This window comes from Rattus norvegicus, chromosome 5 (genome assembly GCF_021556685.1).
Source record: "Rattus norvegicus strain SHRSP/BbbUtx chromosome 5, alternate assembly SHRSP_T2T, whole genome shotgun sequence".
NCBI classification, from domain to species: Eukaryota; Metazoa; Chordata; class Mammalia; order Rodentia; family Muridae; genus Rattus; species Rattus norvegicus.
This window is the reverse complement of record NC_141538.1, coordinates 64197658-64220616: the sequence shown is the minus strand read 5'-3', so window position 1 is coordinate 64220616 and position 22959 is coordinate 64197658. Positions and strand designations below refer to the sequence as shown.

At 48.5% G+C, this 22959-nt stretch overlaps 1 protein-coding gene across 21 annotated transcripts in view; it reads left to right on the top strand.

Annotated features, from left to right (window-relative positions):
• Window positions 1-408: 408 nt before the first annotated feature.
• Window positions 409-22959, top strand: part of Pax5 (paired box 5) — a 186351-nt gene continuing 163800 nt past the window's right edge. For 5 of the 21 annotated variants that reach the window (XR_015619981.1, XM_087550491.1, XM_087550498.1 and 2 more), the window contains exons 1-3: window positions 6736-7849; window positions 13356-13521; window positions 19166-19363. Coding sequence is in view for 17 of the 21 variants with exons in the window: in XM_087550491.1 (XP_087406617.1) it covers window positions 7807-7849; window positions 13356-13521; window positions 19166-19363 (407 nt within the window). In the remaining 4 variants the exon portion in view is untranslated. Of the gene's footprint in view, window positions 876-3183; window positions 3319-6735; window positions 7850-13355; window positions 13522-14280; window positions 14345-19165; window positions 19364-22959 lie in introns of those variants that run through there. The other 16 variants (XR_015619982.1, XM_087550497.1, XM_087550493.1 and 13 more) reach the window with 11 other exon arrangements.

Genomic DNA, 22959 nt, shown 5'->3' with positions numbered 1-22959 from the left:
GTGAATCTGAGGATGCTGGCTTACAATTGTGCTAGCACAGGGTTCAAAACCACCTGCTTGGCAGAATTGTTCTTTCTTTAAAATAAAAAAATTGGGCCTACTGGCACTTACAATGCAGGGTTTACAGGTAGAGCAAAAGCGCACAGGGCCGCGACCCTCAGACGCAGGTTTGGAAGCGGGTAACGACCCTGTGACTCAGGTGCTCCTTCCCCTAGGCGCGCGAATAACGCTGGGCGCAGTCTGAATCCTTCCTTCCCTCCCCCCAGCCCCCTATAAAAGTCCAAGGCGGCACCGAGGCGGCATTGCTGCTCTCCAGGCCTCTTGCACACCTTTGGCCAGGCCCTGTCCGCCCCGTCTGGCACGCTAGGCAGGCCGCAGAGCCGACACCCTTTCCCTGGTTCTTGTCCCGCAGTGCCGGGCGGTGCGCCGGGGGCGCGACGTGTCTGGGGACATCTTGTGATGTTGGCGAGAACAGGACATGATCTCACATGGCGAGAAGCTCTTTAGTTCCTTAATCATTTCACGGTGCCTTCGGACGCTTTTTTTCCACCTAAAACGTTTAGTTTCAGCTCAGTGATCAGCTACCCCAGCTCGGCGGGGGAGCGGAAGGCTTCAATTATTCCGACTTGTGAGCGGCCCCTGCACCAAAAAAAAGAAAAAGAAAAAAAGAAAGAAAAAGGAAAAGAAAAAGAAAAGAAAGAAAGAAAAAGAGAGAAAAAAGAAAGAAAAACAAAGAAAGAAAAAAAGAAAGAAAGAAAAGGGAAAAAAGGCACCAAAAAAAGTGGAAACTTTCCCCCTATCCATTTCATCAAATCCTGAAATAATCAAAATGGATTTAGAGAAAAATTACCCAACTCCTCGGACCATCAGGACAGGTAGGAACACTGCGAAACGGGAGTAAAAAATGCTAACTTTGGGACACTACTCAGTGCTAGTATGCATGCTAATATCCACAAGAGGAGAAAGGGGTGTGTGTGGAGTGGCCTGTCCTACCGTGCATTTTGTACGGTTTTTATTAGTCTGGGAAGTTGTCTTCAAGGAGGCCTGTTTTCTTTGGGTTTTGTTTGTTTCTGTTTCTGATGCTTGTGTTGGTGTTAATCCGGGGGTGTGCAAATTTGGATCTGTGTGTTTACCTGAGGAGATCAATGCGTGCACGAGTTTGTATGCCCCTAAGTAGGTGTTCAGTTTGAGTTTGGATGCCTGTTTGTATCTTTATTAGTTTGTGTCTTGCCTTGAGTGTATTAGCATGTGTTTATGAGTTAGTGTTTGTGTGTGTTCTTTTTAAGCCTCCAAGATGTGTGTTTGTGTAAATGCTGTGTATAATATAAAGTATAAATAATGTGATAAGCATCTCACTCATGGGACAACTACTGCTTGACTGTCTGGTCATTTCTATATCCCAAGTGATTTTGGAAGTAAGAAAGAGGAGGTTCTTAGACCCCTCCATTTTCGGATGTCAACAGCTGCCCAATGTGTACATACCAATATACATACAAAAGTGCTTGTCTCTAGGCACAGGAATAGCACTGGGGCCTACTAGGGATATAGTGTACAAAACATGTGCTGCCAAGCCTAGATCTTCTACTGAGGGATAGGATCAAAAGTGATGCGAATTCAGGGCAATTAAACTCTCACTGTGCATAGTGTACTGTTTCATTATTGGTGTCCTATTGTATTTAGCATTTATATGCAAGGATCTACTATAGCAGTCACACCTTTGGAGGGTAAGAGCAGTCTGTGGGCTACTGGAGACAGTGTATATGTACACACACACACACACACACACACACACACACACACACACATGTACATACACTCCAATCACTTGCCTTTAGGCAATCACCTGGACTGGCCTCTGACACTGAGTGTGTATATGTCACACTGTATGCTCAGGCTTTGTCCTGTGGGTGCTGCTCCAATGGAGGAGAGCACAAGTGGGTGGATATATGTGCCTAGCCTGGTCATTGAGCTGGGGTGACTGTATGTACACAGGCCTTCTTGGCAGAGTGCCTCTGTGTCTCCCAGAGGCCCAGGCACTGGGTAGCAGGATGTGTTTGTCTGAGGAGATGTGGCAGGGCAGTAGGCCCCTGTCTACCCTAAGGCATAACATGATATGCCCTCCTCTTTCGCGCATTAGGCTCTTGTGCCAACCTGTACACAAATACTCTGACAGATGGCCGGGAACCTGCTTCTCTCATTTCTGGGTCATCTGTGAGACCTCAGGTCTACTCAAGCCTTTGATAAAGTCAGAGACAAGAGAAAACTTAGACCCCCCCCCCAATCTAGGGTGACTTCTTGGCATAGCTATGGGTCTAGAAAAGCCATGATGGAAGAAAGTGAGGGCAGGAGCCACAAGAACGTCACTGGGATGAGAGTTCAGAGGCAGCAACCTGGACCTCCACTCCCTTTCCATTCTTAATTCCCAGGCGACCTTCCTTTCTTCGATGCCCAAAGGTTCCTGTGCCTGGGTTGTTTATTGTTGGATGCGTGTGAGTTAAGAGAGGGGTCTGAGTGGCTGTCTCTCCGACAAGCTGTCTACCACGAGGAATGTAATTCATGGCGGTCGATGGGCTCTTTGATTAGTTCAATCGCCTGAATAATCGTTTAATCAATAAAGCATTTCACTCTTCTGTGCTGTTAGACAGGGTGGGGTTTGTATAGGGGAAATCCTAAGGGGGGCTGGAGATTCAAATCCTAAGGGCCACGCCCCTTCATGATGAGTTAGGGTAAAAGCCACCTGCTTGGGAAGGGGTAGCAGCTCAGGTGTTCCCTTCGGCCTGTCTTCCTGAGGTCCAGCTTAGGGAAGAGGAGGGAGAGAACTGAGAGACTGTCCAGGCACTTAAAGACCATCTAGGTCTACTTTCTGCCCTGAACTTCTAGGCCTTTCATGGGCCACCAAACTCCCTTCTTTTCCCCAGAGTCATATAGCAGTCCTTTTTTAGAACTGGGCTCTCCCATCTGTAGTGCCTTTATAGTTTAAAGCCCAACACGAAGCAAGGTCAGCACACAGCAGGGAGTCACTTAAGAAGCTTCTCCCCTCTTTGAAAAAGAGGAGGCCCAGAAGGCAGGAACTTTAGGTGCAAGACCGGGTCTAGAAGGGGGGAAGACTAGCACTTCCTATGCACAGGACAGCATCTCACCAGGCTCTAGGAAACATTTCAGAGGTTGCTCTCTGTATTCCAGATACAAGAAGCTGAGGCCTTAGGAGAAAGGACTGTGTATTCTTAAGTCTTCGGAGAGAGAATCATGTTCCTGGTCTGCAAAGGCAAACTGCTAGGGATAACAAGCCCCAACACAGCAAGTGTGCACTTCCTGAAGGTTTGATACTCTCCTTCCCGGTGATTCCTGCAGTATACCCAGACCAAGGAGGGCAGACTCTTGATCCACTTTCAGGAATCAGACAGCCATCTCTATGCTCCATTTGCTGTGCAATCACAGACCATTTGCTTTTCCTCTTTGGTACTTTCCAAAAATTAAGGTTAAAAGGAACCCATCAGGTTAGAAGGGCTGTGCCCAGACATCTCAGATCCTTCCCAATTGTGCAATCAGTCTGAATCCTGAAAGGCCTTGTTTTATTGGAAGAAGAAACAGGTAGTCGGCCACCTGAATTGGACTGCAAGAGGCAGGCAGTCTTAGGCTAGAACTCCATGGCAGCACCAGCACTCTGAGGGTTTGGCTGTTCTGTAAGCTGGAGGAAGTGTTGGGGAGTGGGAGAAGAGGAAGTAGGGATGGTGTGGGCATGGTGTGTGATTCCCAAAGTCTCCAAGTGCAGAGAGAGAGAGAGAGAGAGAGAGAGGGGGGGGGGGGCAGAGACAGAGAGACAGAGACAGAGACAGAGACAGAGAGGCAAGCAGGCAGACACAGAGAGACACAGAGAGAGACACACACAGAAAGAGTCAGAGTCTCTCCAAAGGTGTTCTAGTTTCTGAAACACTCTCAAAATGGTCCTTCAGTCAACAGACAAAACTTGCCAAAGCAATTGAATTTAAATAACTTGTGGGCTCTACTTGTTTGTTTTGCTTTGTTTCCCCTGCCCCTTCCCCCATGGTGGTTTCATTTCACAGATCTATGGCCTCTGTGTAGCTCTCTGCTAGCCCCCCCTGGACCCAGGTTGCAGATGAAGGCAGGATTTGGGGCGAGTCGTAAAAGTCTATTTCTGGGGGGTGGTGGTGGTGGTGGTAGCTGTGCAATCTCAGACTGGTCATCTAACTTCTCTGGACCACTGTTTGGAAGCTTAAAAGGCTGGACTAGGTGGTAATATTAGGGCTGTTCACTTGGGGATTTGAAGTTCTCAGAGCTCAGGAACTCCAGGAGTAGCAAACGAAACTACTCCTCTAAACCAGGATCACTAAGGGCCTTCTTTCCTTCATTGGTTAGGTAGAGTCATAAAGAAGAGAACATATCTAACACTGGACATATGTACCGTGTGAAAGGGGGATCTGGGCTGTGCCTGTTGGAATGGTATCTGCAGTTTCATCCTCCCCTTAAAATGCCCCAAGGCTTTTATCTAAACAATCCCGGACAACTGGCCTCTTCAGGCATTGTCCAGATGAATTATTTGCTTTGACATCAGCTCCCCTTCCAGCCTCCCGCCTACCTTCTATCCCAGACTTGCTCTAGTATGACTTCAGATAAGTTGAATCCAGCCTCCTATCCTCGGGTTCAAAATCTGTAAAATGGGGAAACATTCCCTCAGAACCCTTTTAGGTTTTAGATTCTAGAACGGGGAGCAGGCTTGGGAGCTTGAGGCGCCACTGACTGATTCTCAGGAGCGGTCTCTTGACATCCACAGTGGGAGTTTCGAGTCCCCTAACTGGCTTGGAACTCAATTCTTGTGCTCTCTGACCCACTGGGGACTACAGGATAAAGCAAGTAAAAAGCCAGCACAGTCCTTTTCCAGTTGTAACCTCCCTGCCCTAAGGCAGTAGCTATGGGGCAGCAAAGATCAAAACCGGAAGGGCTTCGGGAAATGGAGAGAGAAAGCTACCACCCCACTGCCTTGTACACCACAGCTTTCTGTGTCCCCAGAGACCGGCCTTGGCTGTTTTCCTGCAGCTGGGCCCCAGTGGGGGTGGGGATGTGTCAACCAGGGGAGAATTGCCCACTCGTCAGGGGCAGCTTCAAGGAGAGCTATCAGGGGAGGATCCACGGACTGACCTAGTATAGAGATGTTAGAAGTGGAGCAAGGGGTGAAGAATGGAAAAAGAGGAAAAAGTCAAGCAGAAAGCAAATAGCGAAGACGATCAACCTGAGTTTTGCCCTTGCTCTACTGTGCCTGAAGCAGATGTCTCAGAGTCTTCGTTTTAGTGGGTTTTGTGTTTAATAGCAGAGAGTCACCATTTATGATTCAAAGGAGTGAGTGTTTAGTCTTCTCCCACAGCTGCCGAGGTTCGGGGGAGGGAGTGCTCAGAGTCTATGTTAGGTTGGGTCTTAGCACACTAGAAGACTCACAGAACTATAGCTACCTGGGTAAAGACACTTTTAAAAAAAAAGTCCAACAGTTTTGATTGTGGTCTGAGAGCCTTACATTCCCAAGAAACCGAGACATGCGCTGGTTAAAGAGCTTTGCTGGGTAGGGAGAATTCCCTCCGCTAGAAGCCTGTCCATTTTTGTCCTAAAATCTACAGGAATGTCGGTGAGGGAAGGTCAGCTTTTCCTGTCAGGTGGGAACCTTGGCTTTTGTAGTCACCCCGCTGCTACAGCACCAGGCTCTTGCAAATGGAGGTAACAGCAGGGCCACTGGCTTCAGGTGCTCTCATTAGCTCTGGATGCCGGTGGTCTCCTTCCCTTTTTAAAAGAGGCCTTGCACCAGATGCGGAAATCCTCTTGTTGACAGAAGCTTTGAGCTAAGAGCATCACCAGCTCCCAAGGGACCTATCAGCTCCTAGGCTAAGACAACAGAAAGGATCTATGCTTCTGTGCTTGAGGCAACCTGGTCCAAGCTTTGGAGACTTCCCAATTTCTGGTAACCTTTAAATAATACTCCACCCCCCCACCCAGTTCTGCTTTTGGTTAACGCAATGTGGGGCCTCTGTGGATAGAAGAATGAGAGAGGAGGATACAGAGGACACAGCCGTTGCAGGGTGGGTTCGTGATAAACTTAGGAAATGTTTCTACTGGAAGGAACCAGCATTAAAGACCTCTTCACTAAACTCTGCCCATTTTACAGAGGAGCGAAGTGAGGCCTAAAGCGGCAGATACACACACTGAAATCTGCCATCTAGATTGAAAATCGGATCTCTACTGCTGCACTGTCTTCCTCTTAAATCTGTGTTTCTAAAATTCTTTTCTATTTTTGTTTATTTCCTTCTGGAGATTTCTCTCCCACCCTCACCCTTGGTCCCTGTTTTGGTTGCCCTCAGTCTCTAAGCGCATCCCAGAATCTCAAAGGCCCGCAGAAAGGGTCGGCTCGGTGGGACCAAGAGCATGGCTCTCCAGACACTGCGTGGGCCCTGTTCTCGTTCTCCCCCTTTTCCATCAGCGAACCACTAGGCCTTCTCCCCACGCGTTTGTCAATGAACGTGGCGCCGCTGTTTGGGCCCCGCCCCCCATTCTCTCCCATTGCCCAGGTACCGGCTAATCAGGCGGAGCCCGTGGGTTGTTTAGCCAATAGGGCAGTATTTCGGGCTTGGGCCGGATGCCCCCGTTCTGATTGGCTTGATGGAGCGTGATTGGCAGGTGAGCTCCCGCCCCGCCCCCGCCCGGAGGGAGGCTGAGCCCCGGGCGGCGCTGTCCACACGCAGCGGGTCCTGAAAGCGGCTTCGGGGCGGCGCGGTGGCGCACTGTGCGCGCCGAGCAGGCGGAGGGCTAGCGCCGGCGGCGGCGGCTGCAGAGCGGGCATTAGAGCCGGCAGGGGCTTCATCTCAGCACCGACAGCCCCGGCGGCCCCGGCGGCCCCGGCGGCAGGGACCCTCATCCTCTCCTGCGCCCCTCGCTCCTCGCTGGGCAGACGCGGCCGGCTGTCCCGGAAGAGGCAAGCCAGGGGCAGTCTACCCGGAACCCGAGAGCCGGCAGCGGGGCTCCAAGAGTTGGTAACGTGAGGCACAGCCAGGCGCGAAGGAACCGGGAGTCGCGGGGCCCGCGGGAACTTTGAAGGCGGCGGGTCCCGGGCTTTGAGGATTGCAGCCCCGGGGCGCACCGGGCTCCCAGCTTCAGCAGCTGCAGCATCTCAGATTCCGCCGCGGCCCCTGTGCGACAGGAGAGGGAGTTCTCTGTAACTTCGTCCGAGACGTGGGAGAACCGGCAGGAGAGAGGTGGAGGGGCAGGTCGGGCTCCAGAGACACGGAGCAGCGGGAGACAGGAAGGACCTGGCAGAGGCTGAAGGGTGGGCAGACCCTCGAGGCAGCAAGACCGAAGCAGCCTGGCAGTCCGCGGCCTCGCTGCCCCGGACTAAGACGAAGGGCCCTGAGCTCGCGGCCTCCTGCAGGCTGCTGGTCCCTCACCAGGCTCCCCTAGCCGTCCTGGAGGTGGGCCCCTGAGCTATGCCCTCGACGCCGCGGGAGCTTGGGCTGCAGCTTCTCTGGTGCAGGCCGGAAGCCGCCGCCTGAGCCCTCCGAGGAGCGAAGCCGGTCAGAGTTGGACGCCCGCTCCCAGACCGACCGGCTGAGCACCGTTTCCCGCCTCTTGGCTCAGCTCTCCGCGATCTTCCGCAGGCGGCTCCGCGAGGGACCCCACGGCTGTAGAGGTGTTTTCTGAGCTTAGCTCACCCGGTGCCCGACCTGGTGGCGCGTTTCCCTAGGCGCCCTGGGCAGCCCTTTGGCGCCGAGAGGCAGCGGCGTGGGCCGGCCTACAGTCTGGAGCGCCCCGATGGAAATACACTGTAAGCACGACCCGTTTGCATCCATGCATAGTAAGTAGGCGGCGAGCTCGCTTCTCTCACTCTCCAGCCGGGATCGGGTTGGGGGTGCCGGAGTGTGGGGTAGGTACTAAGTCCTGTAGGACTCGCGACCTCTGTAGCTGCGTAGACAACTTTGCAAAGTGCAGTGCTTTCGGGCAGCAGACGCGGAACGCGTTTGGCTGCGGAGGCCGAAGCGCCTGGGTGAATCCCGCCTCCAGCAACGAGGTAGTGTAGGCAGCCTTTCCGGAGCTCCAGCAGCTAATTCCCAGAACCCTGGTTCATACTCACAGAAAGCTCGGCACTGAGTCAGTTGGAGGGCAGGAAGTTTTAATAGAGGTCAGTGAGAGTCTCAGACAGCGCTCAACATCCCAACTCCGTTGGCGCCTTTTCCAGCCATGGGACTGACCAAGACTGATCCTTGAGGGGAAAAGTGGAGTCCGGACCGTCCCTCTATATGTGAAGAAAGAAGTGCGAGTTAAGAAAGGGCATCAGGTCCAGGATTCCAAATGCGCCCTGGCTCGAGGAGAGGGGATTTAAAAAATCAACGAAGTCAGGGTCCCTAGGCTACACTTCAGTTTAGGCGTCGGCCAGTACATACAGAGACCTTTAAAGACATCATTGAGTCCTTCTCTGTAGGATGTCTACCTTGAGATGGCTTCTCTACTAGAAAGAAAAAGAGAGAGAAAGAAAGGAAAGAAAGAAAGAAAAGAAAGAAAAAAAAGAAGGAAAAAGAAAAAAAGAAAGCTAATTAGTTACATGCAGGCGTCCCTGCCTTCTGAAAGCCTGTGAAGTGTAAGAGACCGGCAGGGTCATTTCAGGCACCGGCAGGGCCCCTCTGCCTGACCCACAGGGATTCTGCCAGTTCACCCATTAACACAGCCTCCTGTGAGATGAGCGCTCTTCTCACGGTGAGTTAACGCTGGATTAGATTCGGAGATTTCAAGGAAATTCCAAGTGGAACGAATCGCGTTTCCTTTCTGTTGGCTGTAGACACAGTCAGGGGAAGGCGGCAGGCTTTGGCAGACTGCACTCGGGTGCCCAGCTCACGTCTCTGTGGGCTGCAGATCTCAGAGAAACTCCGTGGCTAGCAGCCGGCTACAACCTTGTTTAACCTCAACCAGCTGGGATCCCATAACTCTAGCCGTGGGTCCCCTATTTAACAAAGGCGGCAGAGACCCGGCTAGAGAGAAGGCAAGGTGAGGTAATATTCTTCGTGTCTTCCACCAAGGACTCAGTGGCCTGGCAGCAAGAGAAGGCTTGTTTAGTTAGCCGAAGCGGGTTTCGAGCAGGAGGTCAGCTTCTCTTTGTGTCAATATCCCAGTCGGAGGTAAACCTCCCGAGCAAGCCAAGCGGCGACAAGATTCGCGCAGAAAAGCTGCTTGCTCTGGTCCCAGCCCCAACGATTCCTCCCGTTTGGAGACTGGGTTTAAGCGGTTTCCATTCCACTATGGCTCCAGCGTCTCCCGCAGCATTTTCCTGCGCAGACTGGCTCTAGAGCCTCTCTGTTCTCACTCAGAGCGAAATCTGGAGACAAACGAGTTGGGGGCTACACTCAGAGGTGGGCAAGAAGCAACTGGGAGGCAAAATGGGTAGGGCTGGCTGCCGTGCTTCTGGCGGAAATCCAAAGGCCTGCACTGCCTCTCTCTGTCCAGAGTTCTGCTGTCCAGAGGTCATGCCCAAGCCCGTGGGGAGACAGCATCAGACTTGGTGGTCTTGCGGTGTGCATCCGTGTGGAGAGGCAGCTCCTTCCAGGTGCAGGTTAACCAACTGCTAATGTTTCAGCCTTCCTGCCGGGCCTTCAATCTGCCCCCTCCTCGGGAAATGCTCCCTCCTCCCATTCTCAATCTCCCTGGCAGCACAGTGGGGGCTGGGCAAGCCTAGCTTCCAGAGCTAGTGGAAGCCCTTGGCGTCTTTGGTAAGACCTTAGTTCTTATGCCTAAAGCTGTTTGTTTGCACAATGTATTCTGACTCCGGGTCCTAATTTGCTATGTTGGGGGCAGAGAAAATAGGTTCTTCAAGGTGAAAGGTATACTAGGATCCTTCCTTTCATCTTTTCCCCACTGGTCCTGGTCAGTTTTTCCTTGTTACCTCCCTTCTTCCCCCATCCCCCACAACCAGTTCTGCACAGGACAGCTTCTGTTGAGGACAGACACAACTGCATATTTGGCTTCTGAGTTTAGAGGTACCCCACACTTTAGTCCAGTTCCACCAAGCACACTGGCACAGTGACCCTCCTCCAGATGTTTTCTTCCCCCAAGCATTTTACCAGTTAGTTATACAGTACTTTTGTGGCCAGTGTCACATCTGAGTGTGACCCAAACCTTCAGTTACCCCTGTTTTATAGAATATAATACGGTGGCAGGAGAGATAAAAGGACTGACAGAATTGTAACTAGTTCTCAGGATAGATAGAGGCATACCATTAGGCTTCAGGGAATTTATAGCAAGGGGGGAAAGAGAAGGACCTAATCCCAGAGAGGGCAGTGGATTGTTGGAGTAGCCACACAGACAAGGCTCTCCCTCTGTGTCTGTATTCACAGCCTGACTGTTATATGTGTGTCAGCACCTGACTGTCCACTCTCTGGGATTCTGTTCACATGTCTATGTGTGCTCCTTCCCCATCCTGCTTTGGTGCATTTAGAAAGAATTTCTGTGATCCAGGGTCTTGTAGTTCGGTTTTTAGCCGAGCAGAGACATCTCTTTCCTAATAATCTGTGCCCAGTCACAGTTCTTGGGGTTTCAGCAGTGCCCTTTGTGGGCCATATGTCCTTAACCAGGTCTGAGGATCATCTACAGAAGCCAGCTCCTTCCAAGCTAGAGACACAAAGGTCCTAGGTCACCTACAGTTCCATCTTTCCTCAATTCCCCCTTTAAACCCTGTTCCCCAGGTGGAGGCTGATGATCTTTACTTTGTATCTGTGTTTCCCAGTTTCTACCTAATTTGTTTCCATGGCTTTATTGTGCCAGTCTCTGCAAATTCTGCTCCCCTTAGGAATGATAGCTGAGTTCATGTCTTAGCCCAGCGCCTTCCTTGCAGATGAGCCCTCGCCCAGCTGGAATACACAGTAGAAGTTGGGGTTTGAGTCTTTGAGGAGGTGCAAAGCTGGAGCAAGGCCCGAGAGAGGGAAACAGTTCCACGCACAGAAATCCTGTCTCCTACAAGTCCCCTTCCTCTTATTTGCTGATCTATTTTGAGTTCTCCATTCCATTTTTCCTCTGCCTGCCTAAACGTCTCTGTGTCCTATCTAGCCTTCCTTTCCTTGCTGTCTGTCTCAGCCCCTACTCTCTATATCCTTTCCACATACCTCTCTTTTCTCTGTCCGACTTACTCTCTCCCTTGTGAGCTTCCCTTCTCACCAATCTCAGATTAGCACCTTTCCTGAGGCCTCAGTGGTAAAGTGTTCTGTTGGGTATATTTATAAATGAGGCAAGAGACCAAGAGTGTCTGGGGGCCTGTCTAGGAAGTAAAGAAAAGTAAGAGTCACCTAGGCCAAGTTTGTAAGCCTGTGTCAGATATGGACACTTGTTTTAGATTCTGCAAATCCGTTAGCCTTGTGGACACAGGAAGGTAGTTGAGGGGATCTGCTGTGATTTAGAGAGACCCGACTCTAGGAGATTCTTCACAATTTTTGTTGCGATACAAACCCACAAATCTACAGAGCCACTCTTGGCGTTGAAGTCCTCCGAAGCCAATGTGTTTTGGGCAGAAGTCTCAGTTGTCAGTGGTATGGCAAACAATGATTGCAGACTGGCTGCAAGGCCTGGATCTCTAGAGTGTATCAGAAATGTGCTAGGTCTTTTAGCTGTCGTTTCCTGACCCCATCCTCCCAGTGGGCACACCCCAATTTGTGGTGTACTTTGTTTTACTTACGTCCAACCTATTCTGAAAAGATTGATTCAAATCCCCTCCCACTTAGATAGTCTCTGTCCCAGAACAAAGCTGTTGATCAGGGTGGCTGTAATCTTCCTGTTATAGGTAAGCTATTTAACTATGTCCCTAGCTGTAAAATCCTACTCAGGACAAATTTCCTTCCTGGTTTTTTTTTCTTCCCCTGTGTGAATTTTGATGTTTCAGAACAATCAAAATCTCTAAAAGGCACATTTAAAAAAATCAGAGGAAGAGTCAGCATGGTTTGGAACTAAGGGATGTTATTTCCTTAAAAATTGTGGTTTTCTTGGATATACACCCAAACTTGGGAATTTCAGGAAATAGTTCATGATTTTTTTAAAAGACACTTTTAAAGAAATAGGCGGCATTGTGAGTGTTTTATTCCTCAATTTCAGATCTCGTTTGTGGGCCTGGTTGTAGACAGGCCCTGGACCAGGATGGGTGGTGGCTGAGCTGTGGTGGTTGCTTTCTCCTTTAAAGTTGGAAGTGTGGATATGGGTGTGACTCCAGTCTGTCTCAGGGTAGGAGCTTACCCCTCATCAGCCTCTGAGCTGCCAACAGCATCAGTATGTTCTTGAACTTGTTTCGGCTCCGACCCTCAGCAATGCCAGTTAGTGGCTGATTGACGGCTGCCGTGTCAGTGATGTCACTCTGGACCTGTCTGTGTTGACTGCTCCGGTCTTCAGTTTCCTCAGGTCCCTGTTTCCTTTCAGAGCACCCCTGATGCACCTGCATAAGTGTAGGAGTGGAACAGGCACTTCCTCTGACTTATTTTACTTAAATACACTCCATGGCACCCGTGAAATCTGGGACTCAGAAGCTTTCTTGTTTCTTCCTAACCAATTTAAACCTGCTTGCAGATCGAAAGACATGCCCGAAATACCAGGGGCACACCTTTCTAACAAATCCTGATTCAGTGGAGTGTGCTAGGCACTGAAAACCCTGTGACCCATTTCTTTTGTGTGCTCTGAGAGGGTACAATGGTCAAGCCTGCATGTCAACATCACAGTCTTAAAGGGAGGCTTTAATTTTTTTTTCTATTTTTAAATTAAGGCAGCGGTTAGGTTTTGTCTCAGTGATCTGAAAATGCTGGTCATTAAAAAAGAAAGTCTTCAGTTCTTGAATTAGATTGCTGATTTAAAAACACTTTCCCCCTTGAGATGCAGATATCAGAATAGCCCGTCTCATCTTTTAAGACATATGTTAAAAGAGAACGAATTCCACAATTTTTTTCCTCTTTAAATTTGATTATTTTAAGACATAATCTTCTCCCCAGGATCTTCCTCAGATTCAGCCTCATGTACTACATTGAGCTCCTGTCATACAGACCCCTTTCATTCGTTCCCTTACCTCTTTTCCCAAATGAAAAGGAAAATGCTAGTAAGTAAAAGAAACAGTGTAGGGAGCTCCTGGTGGCTCAGTTGACTGCCTGCAGATGGTCAAAAGCTGAGACTGGAGAAGCCATGTAGGGGCCTTATGTCATCCGCATGATTGACACCAGGTATAAGACATCTAGCCTGCCAGCCATTTGTGATCTCAGAGGGGTCTGGGTGCTCTCGCAAGGGCACTTGTACTATGTGACTGGTTCTAACCACCCTTCCCCTTGCTTTTTGTTTCTGATCTGTTTCAGGACATGGAGGAGTGAATCAGCTTGGGGGGGTTTTTGTGAATGGACGGCCACTCCCAGATGTAGTCCGCCAAAGGATAGTGGAACTTGCCCATCAAGGTGTCAGGCCCTGCGACATCTCCAGGCAGCTTCGGGTCAGCCATGGTTGTGTCAGCAAAATTCTTGGCAGGTAAAGGCTCCAGGCTTCCCTCAATGTTTTAAAGAAAGAGCTAAAAGACAGCCCACAGCTGTTCAAGGTGCCAATGTCCCCATGAGACTATGGCGGGGGCATTTTGCTCTACACACCCAGCACTTGAGTGTTTGCAAAGTCTTTTGAAACCATCCTATTCAAAGTAGCTGTGGAAACTCCTCTATTTTCTGTGACACGTGGAATGGAGGGACTTTCTTAGGAGAGACAATGTGCTTCTTAAAAGTCTGCTGAATTATTTTAAAGAACCCAAGAGTAAGAGGATCTTAAGAATTTCCCCCTAAACCTCTTAGGTGAGCTTGGTGGTCAGGGGAATGGTTGGGGGTAGAAGATTCATAGATTATAGAACACAACCAGAGATGAATGTTTCTGTGTTCTTTTTCTCTTTTGGTGTAAGGCTGTGTAACATTTTCCCTGCCAGTCCTCAGTGTTTTCTTTTAAATAGCACATTCTATCTTTAAAAGCCAGCCGTTATCTTTAGTTGTACCATCAGCCCTATCATGGCTACAGTGTTTCCCTTCTGCGTGTTTTGTTACTCTCATAGTGACAGGCATCCTAAGTATGCATTAACTTAGAAGGAGGAGAACAAGCCAGAAACAAACACCAACTCTCAAATCTGACATTTGAAAGTTGCCACTTGACCCTTCCATTTGCTGCAAGTAAAAATACTAACAATGACCTTCTCCCAGAGGGCTGTGCAGACGTTTAGCCTCACGTTTATTCATTTTTTTTTTCATCAGCCTCAGCACCAGTCAGGTTTTAAGAAGAGGAAACAAATCTTTCCTACGCCAACTGACTGGCTAGGGTATGTTTGGCTAAGTCAGCACTTGGGCTGGGCTGAGGGCTAAATGACTGTGGGACATCTCTCTCAAAAACTCCAAACCACATCAATAGGTTTGCTTGTGTGTTTGTTTAATGTCTTGGGCATATGATTTGTTTTAGGGCTGCCCTGGCAGACAGGAACAGTGTCAGGTTTAGCTGCTCAGGGCTTTCCCATTATTTTTCTCGCTGGGATCAGTGGTCCTCATCTTTGTCCTGAAGCTTGCGTTGTGCATTAACAACTGATACCTGAAGGAAAGTCATGAACAGTTTTGAAGCATTTCTGGAGTTTTCTCAGTGACACTATGATTCTCAGTTTTCTCAGTGACATTCTTCTTGTTCCGTCTGCTGGGACTTAAGAATTCTCCCAGCATATATATTGAAGAACCGTATAGAAAGTCTTGATTAAGACCAGAGGAAGAAATTGCAGGGCCAGGACTCTGACTATTCCTTTAGAGTCACTAATCCTAGTGTTTATTCTCCGTCTTCTCGCCTAGCATGGGTCACATCAGTTGTGGAGGCTAAGGGTGCAATCTACTTTTACTTAACACTCAGCCAGCAAGAGAGTTCCAGTCTGAGGAGATTCTCAGTATGGTGGCCTGTTAGGGAGAAAAGTGAGACCGAGTGTAGCAAAGGGAAGGAGCAAACAGGGAGACAGAAGCAGAGGAGAGAAAACAAAGGGAAGAAAGGATTTTTTTTTTAAAGAAAAAGACACAACAGAAAAATACAGAAGAGAGAGCAAGAAGAGAGCTATTGCAGAGGTTTCCGGCCTCAATTCTGGAGCTGAATGGTCTCCAATATCTTCTTGTGAGGCTTCTTTGTAGGGGGGAATTGGGGTGGGGAGGGGAGGCCCTTCCTTTGTTTTTACTGAAATGTCTTTGCTGAGCTGATGTTTGGTATGCTTGAAAATTTCAAGACGGTGAGAGCCTTTCTCAGACTTGCAAATGACTGGTTCTCATGTTTAGAGCTCTAGAGCCCTTTACGTCTCCCATGAAGATTGAGGTGGACAGGGATCCTTCTAAAGTCAGGCCAGCAGACTCCCATGGACCAGAATAGATTTGTCACTGGACAGAGTGGCATTCGGAACTTATGCGCCGCTCTGGTGCCTGGCCGTTTAAGTTGTCAACAATAAATTGGAATTTCATAGCTCATTATTTTCATAACTAAGAACCACAGTGGACAAAATGTCACTCTAATTAGAACTGCCTTTTAAGAAACAAGTTCAGCCCTAAAACAGTGTGTCTGGGAATTTCCAAACTGGGCCAGTTCGATCCACAGATCCCTCCTACCCCCAGAGGAATTTGATGGGTGCTGACTGGGTGACAGATCATAGAGTGCTTGTTATGTGGTGGCTGCGGGCTTTCAAAGACTGTGTAGCAAGGCTGGCAAAGTCCTTGGGAGCAGGCAGCTCGCCCTGTTCCCTCAGGAAGGTGTGAGGGTGGCCAGGAGTATATATCTCCACCATAGAATTCAAGGCTGTAGAAGGTTGGGCATTATATGAAGGCCAAGACAAGAGCAGGACTGTTGTCTCCTCCCATTGGGAATGCCAGGTCATTTGAAATTTGGTGACATGTCACATGATAAAAATTAAAAGTTGGGATTTTAATCCCAAACTGTGCACTCTACTTTATGTAAATTCTATTTAACCTGTAATTTATTTTTTAATTTTTTTCACATTCTTTTCAGTCGTTCTGTATTCCTGTCATACATAGCAGCTCTGCCAAGGAATCAGGGCAAATATCTGCCCCTTATGGGAATGGGGTAACCGAGGCCTAGGAAGGCTGAGTGAGTTGGTCAAGATCACAGAGCCATTTGGCGTCAGAGCCACTACAGGCATGGCACCTCTTGACTCCCAACCTAATGCTCTTTGTGCTCTTTGCATCGAGGGACACTGTGCTGGTGGCTGCCGCTTGTCCTTTGTCTGTAAGCCAAAGGGCTGCACGGCTGTTTTGCTGAGATGAAAGGACGGTTATTAAGTCCGAATCCTCACTTGACACAGTCTCGAGTTGGGGTTTCAGGGGGTGTCTGTGTTACTTTCTAAGGGCCTGGCCCACGTGTCAGTCAAAGGGAAGACAGAAGCCTTGATTGTTGGGACTGCGGAGTCCCACAGTTGGCACTGCTCAAGTACGCAGGGAGCCCTGGGCTGGCTGCTGCATGCCAGCCATGGAAGCCAGTGTGTGTGTGTGTGTGTGTGTGTGTGTGTGTGTGTGTATGTGTGTGTGTCTGTGTGTGTGTATGTGTGTGTGTCTGTCTGTGTGTGTGTATGTGTGTGTGTGTGTGTGTGTGTCTGTGTGTGTGTGTCTGTCTGTGTGTGTGTATGTGTGTGTGTGTGTGTGTGTGTGTGTGTGTGTGTGTGTGTGTGTGTTGGTGGGGGAAGCGCTTGCTCTGCTGCTCTGTGAACTGCCGTGCGGTCACTGTAGTTCCATTGAGAACACAGTGCAGTCTACACATCTGTGAGTGCTGAGACCGTCCGTGCCCTAAGAGGAGCCAGTGACTTTTGGTTCGCTGAATGAGTGAAAGATGCGTGGGAGAAGACCTTGTGAACGAACGGTAAAGCTCTCCCCAAGTATAGGAAGCACGACTACCAATGCTTTAAATGCTATGATGAAAGCAGGAGCTTGTAGTGGGGAGAGCGCTGGATTCAAAGTCTGTCTCTGTAGCCAGAAGGAGTTGTGCATGTCCCTTAATCTTCTCATTATTTATTTGTTTCTTCTATAAAATCCGGCTGGCCTCAAAAGATGAGTGGGGATCATGATTTGAAGGACTCCATAAACTCCAGAGTGCTGTACCAAATAGCAAGTTGTTATGTGGCGGTTAACAATTCACTGTCTCTCGAGAAGCTGGCAGGACTGTGGCCTCCCCAAGAGTTGCTCTGTGCTAGAATTTAGGTGCCTCTCTACTTTCTATCAAAAGATATTATTTCCATGGATTGAACTTCTTTTGTGATTAAAAAACAATTTTTTTAAGAAAATGCCTTTCAACACTTTCATAAAGAAGGAAAATGGGTTGAACTTTGTTTTATGGTTAAAATTCGTAGATGACTCAGTCTTCTCAATGAAAACTAGGACTGTTCTTCACTTCCATAATATTCACTCACTTGGCCCCAGACAGACTTATTCAAGCGGAGAAGTTTAGCAACCCTATATGATGCTCTGGGTCACATTTCCATCCCTCCATCCATCCGTCCGTCCGTCCGTCCGTCCGTCCGTCCGTCCATCCATCCATCCATCCATCCATCTGAATCACCTCATTCCTTCCTCCTCCCCTCTTCTTCCTTCTCCCCTCCCCGCTTCCCCCCCCCCCCCCCCCCCCCCGTCTTTCTCTCTCTGTAATCAAGTCTCCTTGAAACTTGTGATCCTCCTGCCTCTACCTCCCAGCACTTGGATTACAGATGTGCGCCACCATTTCCAGCGCCTTCCCCTACTTCTTGTCAGTTCTCTAGGTTTGAACACTATACTTTTTTTTTTTTTTTGGTTCTTTTTTTTTCGGAGCTGGGGACTGAACCCAGGGCCTTGCGCTTCCTAGGCAAGCGCTCTACCACTGAGCTAAATCCCCAGCCCCGAACACTATACTTTTAAAAATGTCTTTCGGGTTAAAATTTTTGCAACCTCAGGATAGTCTTCTTTGAAAGAGGGACACAAGTTCCTCTGTAAAACTGAGAGAGGCATCCAGTGACTGCTAGAATTCAGAAGAAGAACCAAGTCACCCCCCGCCCCCCAATGCTCATGCCTCTCTTCTCTCTGGTCTCGGTTTTGCTGTAAAACCCTGACATCCTATTTGCGTTAACGAGGGAAGGCTGATAGCATGGAAATGTCCTTAGAAACAGCCATTTACCTCAGGGGAGGCCTCTGGGAGAGCTGGCAAGAATTGTGGTTGGTTTTTCTGATTGCTCAGGATTTGATTTCTAATACATATTTCCCATTAACGCTGGAACTCAACATTCCCTTTAATTTTATACCAGCCATTGTTTTTCTCTTGGAGAAAAAAAAACAACGTAGTACAGAGGACAGCTTGAGAGAATGCTGGAGAGTCTGCTGGGGATGGGAGAGCCAGCAAACTGACGGTCTACAGCATCTTTCTGGGGAGATTTTAGTTCAAGAGGCTTGGCCGGAGTCAAAGCACCCTAATCCTTTGTTACCCCAAGGAAAACATTTAACCGGGATAAAGCCATTTTATATCACAGAAGTACATGTCAACCAACTGTCCAGCCACCTACTCTCCTAAAGCAATTTATGCGTTTAGAGCAGCCAGAGGACCAAGGGGAAAACTCATTTGCATTTTTTAACAATCCGTATATATGTATTTTATGATTATATTATAAAATATAAAACAAACCATGTGGGCAATTCGAAGCTTTTCCCCGACCCATTAAGAAAAATAAAAAGAAACTAGTGTAATTAATTTTAATTATGAATTTTATTTAACCCAATGCATACAGACTGTCATTTTTAACCTATAACAAATATAAAAATGATTAGTGTGCTGGCCAGATGGCTCACCTGGTGAAGGTGCTTGCTGCCAAGGGACTCCATGGTGGAAGGACAGAACTGACTTGGGAAGGTTGTCCTCCGAGCTCAGCGCACACATACATACCTACATGGAGAACGTGTGTGTGCACAAAATGCATTCTTTTAAGAAATAAAGTTTTAAAAAAAACCATTAAGCTATTTAATAGCCTTTTCCGTACTATGTTTAAAGATCTGTTTACATTTCCAGTACCCCACGAGTCTTACTTTGCATGTTTCAAATGTTCACCCACTTTTATGGGCTCCCATGGCTAACTGTGGTTCTCTCTTCTTGGGTTTAGGTATTATGAGACAGGAAGCATCAAGCCGGGGGTGATCGGAGGATCCAAACCAAAGGTTGCCACTCCCAAAGTGGTGGAAAAAATCGCTGAGTACAAACGCCAAAATCCTACCATGTTTGCCTGGGAGATCAGGGACCGGCTGCTGGCAGAGCGAGTGTGTGACAATGACACAGTGCCCAGTGTCAGCTCCATCAACAGGTGAGGCTGGGGTTCGGGTGGGGCTGGCACGCTGAAGGGTCTGTGTGTGCCTCCTGAAGAGCTGGCTCTTTTCCTTTCACCCTCTGGGGATTTGCCAGCAAGGGGGAAGACAGACGGTGCTGGACTCAGCTACCGGGAGAGGACATCATGGCGATACCCAGACCACTTGAGTTTTCTGAGCCAGGAGTGACTGACATCACTGGGTTCATCTGGCTTTGTGGAGCACTGTATAAACCGTCCTGATTATCCTTTCGCAAACATCCCTGCCCCCCGGGGGCTAACTCATCTCTGAGCTTTCCAGGAAGACAGTCCATCCTCCAGTTTGGGCGGAGGTTCAACCACTTACGTGTGGGAAACAGAGTCCCTTTTAGGCTGAGTACATGTGGCTCTTTGTTCTAACCCTGCTACCAAATTGAAGTGAGATCTGAGAGCCCTGGACACTGTCGTGGGTTTTCTAATGATTCTAATGTGGAATCTTCGGGGTCCCAAGGTGCTCCAGAGACAAGGAGATGCCTGCTCCCACACATCCTCAGATCTCACCTAGGGAGAGAAAAAGACAAACAGAAATACACCATGGTGCCCGGCTTAGCATTTTCGTGGACTCCAAAATGCTGTCCTCTCTTTTCTCTTCCTTAGGCTGATCCAAAGCATATCAGAGCCTTTAAAAATAAATTTCTGACTAGGCATAGGTGTGGTAACACACACGTGTAATTCCAGCAGTGTGAGGACAGTGATTTTGAGATCAGCCTGGACAGCATAGCCAGAGCCCAACTCAAAAGCATAAAATACTGCGTGAGGTGAAAATTATGTTCTGTGAGAAATTTTCCACTCCTTTTCCTTTCCCTCCTCCTCCTTCCCCTCCTCCTCTTCCTCCTCCTATTCCTCCTCCTTCTCCTCCTCCTCTTCTTCTTTTTCTTCTCTCCCTCCCTCTCTCTTTCTCTCTCCGTCTGTCTCTGTCTCTTGAGAGAGTCTCACTCTATCTCTAGTTGGCCTGGAACTTGCTACGTACTTGAAATGATCCTCCTGTCTCAGCTACCTGAAGCGGTACTACCGAGGAAGGTGCTTTTCTACAGTCAGGTGCTGGGTGTGGCTCAGTTGTTAGAGTGCTTGCCTTGCATACATGAAGCCCTGGCTACATCTCCAGTACCACCTGAACCTGATGCAGTGCTACATGCCTGTAATCCCAGTGGGATTACGGTAGAGGCAGGAGGATCGGGAGTTCAAGATCAGCCTTAGGTGATGTGGAGAGGTCTAAGTAAGACACGAGATCCTGCGAAGAAACAAACAAACGAACAAACCCACAAGCAGGGATGAAATGAGATGAACATACACGATTGTTCTCATAAGAAACAGTGTGTGTTCACATGAGGAAAAGAAGCCAGAAGTCTGGGAATCAGACGATTCCAGTTTCTTCAGAGTCACTTCCTACTGTGTCTAGTGCTGAGAACTCCTCACCCTTACAAGAGAGAGGTGGTCAGACTGGAACATCTCTGAGGTCCCCTCAGAGCAGGGGACCACATAACGGATGTGTTAATCTTCCTTAAGTCCCACTAATTCATGAACTCTTGGCCCGTTTGCTTCTCTTGCCAATCCCCACTGAAGCTCTGCCATCTTGCAAGGTCCTGCGGAAGAAGGAAAGTGGGTGCAAGCCTTTTAGACTGCAGAACTGAGGAGGGAGGGCAATGCCAGCAGGCCCGGGTGAGAGGTGTAGTATCTACTCCTTCTCTGAAATTTGAAAGGTTCTAGTCATGCGTTTCCCATGTCTGTCTCATTGCATATTTCCAGGACACAAACAAACTTGGGTTCAGAGTTGTTGTTTTTCCTTTTTTTTTTTCCGGAGCTGGAGACCGAACCCAGGGCCTTGTGCTTGCTAGGCAAGTGCTCTACCACTGAGCTAAATCCCCAACCCCTTGTTTTTCCCTTTAAAAGTAGATTGTATCATGGAATGATGGAAATTCTGCTACCGAGCTAGAGAGTTGGAAAATCAGAGATCCTAGGTACCTTCCAGTGAAATTTTAGTGAAGTAATGTGTTTTGCTAATACACACTATTATTATGCTATATAATATATAGTACCCAGTAGTATAAGACTATTATGAGATATGATATATGTGCAATTTGAAATTTTCTAGTAAAAATAAATATGTATAATTAATTGTAGTTATTTAACCCCCAATATAGTGGCAATTCATTTCAAGCACGACATTCCTATCTTTGCTCTACCTGTTTCTTTGAAATAGCTTACGCTGGGCTTAAATGCAGTTTTAAATCACATTTGTTTACTTATCCATCAAACTCCATTCTTGCAAAGATAGACGTGGTTAGAGGTGTAGCAAAGGCTGTGATGGTGGACTTGAACGAACGGCCCAGGGACATCAGGCATGGCTGATTCTGTGTCTGAGGCTCTGCTACTGGTGACTGAGCCATGGCTAGACTCTGGGACCTCTAATCTCTCTTAGTCCATGGATGTGGCTGGTTGAGTGTAGCTCCTTTCTATCTGTGGCCTGACACAGCCCTCGGGCCTGATGCTGTCCTGTGGCAGGTGTAGAAGCTGAGGCCCAGATGGGAAGCCCAGGGGTAAGGCGCTTAGGATAGAAATGAGCGTAGAGTCAATGGTAAGATGGGGCCTGGTGTCCTTCCACAGAGTCCTAAAGTCCCATGAGTAGGAGGCCAGATGAGATGTCACCATTCTTTCCCTATTTCAGAACATCATGGCTGACAAGTTTGTTGTCTACTGATACTAGGAATCCTTAGATCTTTCTAGCACTACCCTCCAGGGCTCCTCCTGGGGACTCCTCACTGCACGTTCAGTGAGGATGCCCCAAAGGTGAAGGGTTCTCTTGCCAATGCACCCTACTCCAGTCTCTTCTCTTTCTTTTCTTTCTTTCTTTCTTTTTTTTAAAGATTTACTAATTTATTTTATGTGAGTAGTACATTACAGATGGTTGTGAGCCACCATGTGGTTGCTGGGAATTGAACTCAGGACCTCTGGAAGAGCAAGCAGTCAGTGCTCTTAACCGCTGAGACATCTCTCCAGCCCCACCCCCCCACCTCCAGTCTCAAAGCCTGTGCCACCCACCACAGAACTGCTTTGATGTTTTATAAGGAGGCAGAGCCCGTTGCATGGAGAATGCTGTCAAGCGAGCAGCTTGCGAGTGTCAAGAGAAAGCAAGTTCCCAGCTCTCTCCTAGCATGCGCCCACCAAGGCAATTTCCCACTGGTTCTCTATTTCAAACAGCTAGAGAGAAGGTGATATCTGCATTTAAATTTGTTCTGGTAGCCACAGGGTCCTCTCTACTTCCTACCTTAGAGGCACAATACTGCTGCCTTCAGGAACCAACTCTGGAAAGAATGCTGATGTGAAGCTAAATATCTCTGAGGCAGTTCTATCAGACGGTGGGAGACTTCCTGGGGCTTAAGCCACCTTGCTCATTGTGGGTGCAGCATTTGGGAGTCTTGAGGGTCAGGACAGGTGGAGATGGCAGGTGGAGTGGGCTCTTTCTTCTTCTCGTCCAGTTCTGTGGCTCTAAATTAGTGGCCAAGTGCTAGGACAAGTGGCGTTCTCAGTTTAGTGTGTGTATATACGTGTGTGCCTCT